The sequence below is a fragment of the Monosiga brevicollis genome, genomic scaffold, assembly GCF_000002865.3.
Source record: "Monosiga brevicollis MX1 MONBRscaffold_14 genomic scaffold, whole genome shotgun sequence".
Lineage (NCBI taxonomy): Eukaryota > Choanoflagellata > Craspedida > Salpingoecidae > Monosiga > Monosiga brevicollis.
Window position 1 is genome coordinate 6,649 of NW_001865051.1, and position 5,691 is coordinate 12,339.

At 56.9% G+C, this 5,691-nt stretch overlaps 1 protein-coding gene across 1 annotated transcript; it reads right to left on the reverse strand.

Moving 5' to 3' along the window:
* Positions 1–804: 804 nt before the first annotated feature.
* On the reverse strand, positions 805–5,677 carry MONBRDRAFT_9095 (uncharacterized protein; the record flags this gene model as incomplete). The annotated part of the gene is made up of 4 exons (XM_001746848.1): positions 805–2,535; positions 2,625–3,911; positions 4,052–4,498; positions 4,655–5,677. 4 exons carry the CDS (start codon positions 5,675–5,677, stop codon positions 805–807), a joined length of 4,488 nt encoding a protein of 1,495 aa, XP_001746900.1.
* Between the last annotated feature and the right edge of the window lie 14 nt (positions 5,678–5,691).

The following is a 5,691-nucleotide window of genomic DNA, read 5'->3' on the forward strand; positions in this document are numbered from 1 at the left end:
GTGCGCTCGTCAGCCGACACCAAATGGCAGCCGGGCCCCTGGTCACAATCTCTGGCGCACGTCGAAAAAAAACACACATCGCAGTTTTCTCGCGTGCTCGGTCCTTATCATAAGGTCCTCATCCACCTGCGGCTACCCTGTGACACAGCACTACCGTCAGAAACGCCCGGCGATTCGCGCGTCAAAAATCGCAAAAATCACTCTTCTGCTGGCAGTGGGCAACATGGATAGCATCTTCAAAAGCGGGCCTAAGATCGGTTTCTCACCTGCATTTGAGCGGGAGTGCTTCGTGCCGGATCTGACCAGGCACCGTGGCTCTTGGGCCTCGCTAGCGCGTCCATCAGCGCACGAGCCATCGCGGCTCTTCATGGGTCAGAGCGAGGAATTGTCTTGACAACAAATGGCAGCCCAACACGAGATCAGCAAGAATGGTAAATCCATGACGGTCACGCGGCAATGTCGTTTGGCCACCCGTTCATCCATGACGTCGCTTGCACCTCGGCAGCACTTGCCCGTCGCGCCACAACGACGACAACGCACCACCAGGAGCGCGCGCGCGCCCCGCCCATGGCCCGCTTCATCGTGGCGCGTCTGTGAGAAAAGAAAAAAATTGAAGTCAAAAGCAAAGGGAAGGATATTGAGGCAAGAGGTTAATGCAGCAAAGTTTCAATTAATTGAAGCAGATCATGGCCATTCCAAGTAAAAAGATGCAGTCTATTCAGCAGTTATTGAAGATAATAAAGATGATGACATTCTGACATTCGGTTCTGTGTTCTGATTCTCTAAAGAGCTTCCTGTGTGTGTTTAGCGAAAGCTGTCGAGGGGGCCGACTTGGGCTTCCGCCGCACTGGGGAGCAGAATCCTCGCACTTTCAAACACAAATTCCACAAGACGCCAATGCCCACGCCCTGGAAATGGACAAGGACCGGACGAGTACAGCCACTTGACAAACAAGTCGCGCGTATCGAAATCCTTCAATGTCTGTTCCCTCAAGTTGTAGCCCATCCGCTGGGACAGGTTGCGCAGCCCCGGATGACAGACCGAATAAAGGAGGAGACAGCTCAGGCCCGAATCCAGTCCTTGAGACTGCCTGCAACGGTGATTCCATGTATCCCATCCACGAATCATCCTTGGCATTCCACAAGCGTAGCAACACGTCCATTTGGGATATTTGAAGCCCACGAAACATTCACTTGTCTCATGTCCTTTGAGGTGACACCGCTTGCAACCACAATTGCATACGCATTGATGCTCGGCCTTCAGGACGGGTTTCGCCTGTCGAATGGTACATCGCATGCAGTAATCATCCATCAACTTCAGAACGCCAATAAACTTGTCAGCCGCCGCGTAGTTCATCAGATTTTTTTTTTTTGTCCCCGATTTCGACCGAAATATTGGCGCGACGTTGTGCCGATTCGGTGGCGTAGCCGCAGCAGATACCGTGGCTTCAGAGCGAGTGGTAGCAGTAGCGGCAACGGTAGCGGTGCGCGTGCCACTTGATGCTGCTCGTTTTGCTGCGGGAAGAGGCGACTCTGCTGCTTGAACCGCTGTTGAAGAAGCAGCAGCTGTGCACGTGACGTCCGATGCCGTTCGCTTGGATGTTGAGGGAGCAGGGCTTGTAGCAACGCCGTTGCCATCGTCGTCATAATCGTCAGACCCAGGGGTACATGTACTTTCAGCTTCCAGCGGCACTCGCTTACGCCGCAGTGTACCCGAGGCTGAGCTTGCAGCCGATCGCGCCGGAGAGGAGGTTGAACCCGAGGCCGATGGTACTGGCACGCAAATGATCGAGGCCGACGGGGTTGGCGCGTGTTTCGTGGGGGTTGGCTGTGCTGCTGACTGCACGACTGGCTGTGACGTGCTCTCGCCCTCTGCCAACGTTGTTTGCACCGAGCCTCGCGCCTCTTGCTGTAAAGGCGCCTCATCATCAGCATCAGAGACCATGGGGGAAGCTGGCACCGACATGGATGCTGTATCTGCCTCATCAATGCAAGCAGCACTCGTCTGTATCCGTGGCACGGCAGCATCCGTCATTGGCCCTGCATTTGTCGCCACCACAGCCGTGTCCTGGGCACGTGGAGTACTTCTGCTCGACTGCGCCGCAACGGCAGCTGGTCCTGAAGACGCTGCCGTTTCGACGTTTGATGCTGAAGCTACATCCAAGGCGGACTCTGGCCCGATCGATTCTTCTTCCTCGAGCCGTGCTGCAGGTGGCTCAGACAACACATCTTCCTCCTCCGCCATCGCCTCGGGCTCTGCTTCCACATGCGCCACACTCAACGCTTGGGCAGCACGCTGCTGGCGCGCAGCTCTTGCTGGCTCCAGGCGCTGTGCTGTTCCTGCGCACACGTCACAAAACGGCTGGCCGGCAGCAAAGCATGTCGCGGCGCGGGGATCTAGCAACTTGCCGAGCGCCCAGCTGCGGCACGCATTGCCCTCGACAAACTTTTCCATGCCCGGTGCTGGCCCACGTCTCACTGGTAGCCACAGCTCGGCAGTTCCACCCTGTTTATCGCGACCAGCCCGACCAAATGCCTAGCCCAAGCACATGTACACCATCAGCAATGATTTTTTTTTTGTTTTCAACTCCATACAGTCACACGACTGTTTGAGCAACAACGTACCTGGGCCAGCGTATAGACGTTGTAGCCGTTGCCATACCACAGCACGTGGCGAATGGTGAGCAGATCCACGCCCGTGCTGAGACAGCTGGTGGCCACAATGACGTCGCATTCACCCCGTTGCCACTGTGCCACATGGTCCTTTTGCGCCTTCTCCTCCAGGTCGGTGTAGTAGGGCAAGGCCATGTAGCCGTATGCGTGCAGCTGGTCACACAGCAGCTTCACCTCGTTCACGGTGTCACAAAAGACCATCATGTGCACACGCTTCCCATTCGCCTGACGCATCACCCGCTGCGTGTCCACAATGGCTTGCACATGCGACAAAAAGTTTAGCTGGTTTCCGTGAAGCACACGCAGCTGCAGATCGCGACGCATCGTCTCCAGACGGTACACCTTGCCCCCGACTTGCTGACCCAGCTTTCGAAACAGATGCTCCTGGTCCCCGATGCAAAGTGTGCCCGTCAACGCCACGCGTTTGATGTTGGTCCATCCGCCAGAACCCACACTGGCTGCGACTTCGTCCATCACATCTCGGTAGCTGGCATCCGAGATGAGCGTGTGCGCCTCGTCCATCACCACGGTGCGGATGCGCTGAAAGCAGACCTTTCCGTGTAGCGATTCGGATCCCACGCGGACAAACATGTCGGTCGTGACGATGAGCACGTCCAGGCCATCTGCCACCTGTGTAGAGGGACCAAGCCATCGCTGGGCACTGTGACCTGCGCCTTGAAATCGCCGCAATAAATCGTTGGCCACGGCCACAAACGGCACAATCCACAGCACCGTACCGGCATGCGGGCGACAGCCCAGCTTGGGCAGGGTACAAAATGTTTTACCCATGCCTGTCGGTGCAACAACAATTAGCCATCCATCTTCCGGCCGGTGCTGGTCAATGGCCGCGGCCAGGTCCAACTGTTCTTGGCTGTTGAAACTGTGGCCCCACGAGATGCTTGCCTGCTTGGCCAGCTGGGTCATGTAGGGTACGTCATGCTCGGCCCTCGTGTTCATGATGATACGCCCGTTTGCCTCGGGTGAGAGGTCAGTCACCGGGTTCCAGCTGATGGGATAGCGAGCTTCCAATGCTTCTTGGTTCGCGGTCAACTCGGCTATGCTGCGCTTGTGATCTAGTCCAAACAAAGCATGCCATTTTTGCGAGGCCACTTGATGCATCAATCGCGACGACATTTTGGTTTGCACATGGTCACTCGCTGTGCGCGCATAGGCCCGCTGGGCCGTGTCCCCAGAGTGTTGAGCTTGAGTGTGGATCAGGCTGCCCAGGGCGCTGGTCGTCTCGGCCGACAGTCGGTTGTAACCAACGTCGTCATCCAGAAGGTTGCGGCGTGTCGCCACGTGGCCACCCCCAGCTTTGGCCGATGCAGGTACGTGGTCATTTGTCGACGAAATGCCGCATAGATGGTGGCTGGGCTGACCATCGCCTGCAGGGGCGCAATATTGAAGAGGAGGTGGCTGTTGTTGTAGTGGTTTCGAGCGTCCCGGACCTCGCGTCGCAATGTCATCGTCTCGTCGTGGCTCATGTGGTCTTCATCCAACTCGTCGTCGAGGAAATCTTCGTCGTCCTGCTCGGCATTGTGAATGCCGTTCTCGTCGTCGGGGGTGTCCAGCCCGCCCCGCTTTTGCAGCCAGCTGCTCAGCATGTGCTCCAGAGGCTTGCACAGCAGCAAATACATGAATATCAGCGTGCTGATTTCCTGGTCCATGTATCGAAAGGTGTGCTGTTCGTTCAGGGACAGCCAGTAGGTCTTGCTCACGCGGGTCAATATGGAGAGCTGCTTCTCGGCAAAAAAACGCAGATCGTTGCCGGCCAACGCCGTTTTTGTAGGACAGCCCTTGATACACAGAGGCTCGTGGCGGCAGACCTAGTCAAATGCAAACAGGCATGAGTGGCGCAAAAAAAAAAAAAAAAAAAGAGACGGCTTGATTCAAGGAGACGGCTTGATTCCAATCGTACCTCCGGCAATGTGCGTGTAGGTGAGTGCTAGCTCGTTGAACCTGCACACATATAGGAGCCATACCCGCACCCTGTCTTCTCGAAAGGTCAGCTCGCCACTGGACCCATGCTCAGTTCGGATAAACTCTTGCCGCAGACTCGGGGTCTGGCCAATGTGATCAAACAGCGCGTTCTCGGCTGGACTGCCATGGCCCACCCACCAGTTCTTGACCCTGTTGGTCCGATCCTCCTTCAATCGCAGCCGCTCATATTCTTTCTCGTAATCTTTCCGCAGGCGTGAGTCCAGCAAGAGTTGCTTGTCCAATATTTCCGTCATGTCTTTGCGCATCTGCTCCAATGCGGCCCCGAGCTCCTCCACATTGAGCTCAATGCCTCGATAGACAATGGTGCGCAGCGTCTCGTCCGTCACGTCGCCATCGGCTCGGATATCGACGTCGACTCCAGCCTGCCCCTCGGCCACGCTCGCTGTTCGTGCCATGCTCATGCGCTGGCTCAAGAAATGCACCAATCGCCCGGGCTGCATATACGGCCTCAACTCGTTGGCCACTAACCACGACTCATTCTTGCCACGGCGAAGCAGGAACAATTTGAAAACGTACAGCAGTCCAGCGGGCGTCGTGGTCCACTGCCTGATGTCTTGCAGGATGCCGCTTCCTTTGGACACGGCCGTGCACAATAAGAAGACGTTGACAAAGTGCACCTTGTCGTTGTCAAAGAGGCTCAGCTCCACCTCCACCAGGGCCAGCCACAGGGACGTCAGGGGCTCGACCAGCTCTTTCTTGGTCATTTCAGCGTCCAGGCCCGCCCTCAGAGCCGCGGTGGCATTGATTACCGCAGGGCCACGGCTGGCAAGCACCTGGCCCAGAAAGCTCGACGGGTCGGGGGCTGGCATGGCCTCCAGCAGCAGCAAAAATTGGACCAGGCGTGTTCCAAGACTCAGGTACCTGCTGACGGTTTGCGGCTGTACTTGCCGCATGGGGCGATGCTGATACTGCCCTTCATTGTCGTCAAACAGACGCGTCACCGCAGCGGCGGCCAGGCCCTGATCCGAGAGCTGCTCGTAGGCCGTCCAGAACAGCTCGTGCATGCCCGACTCAAGGA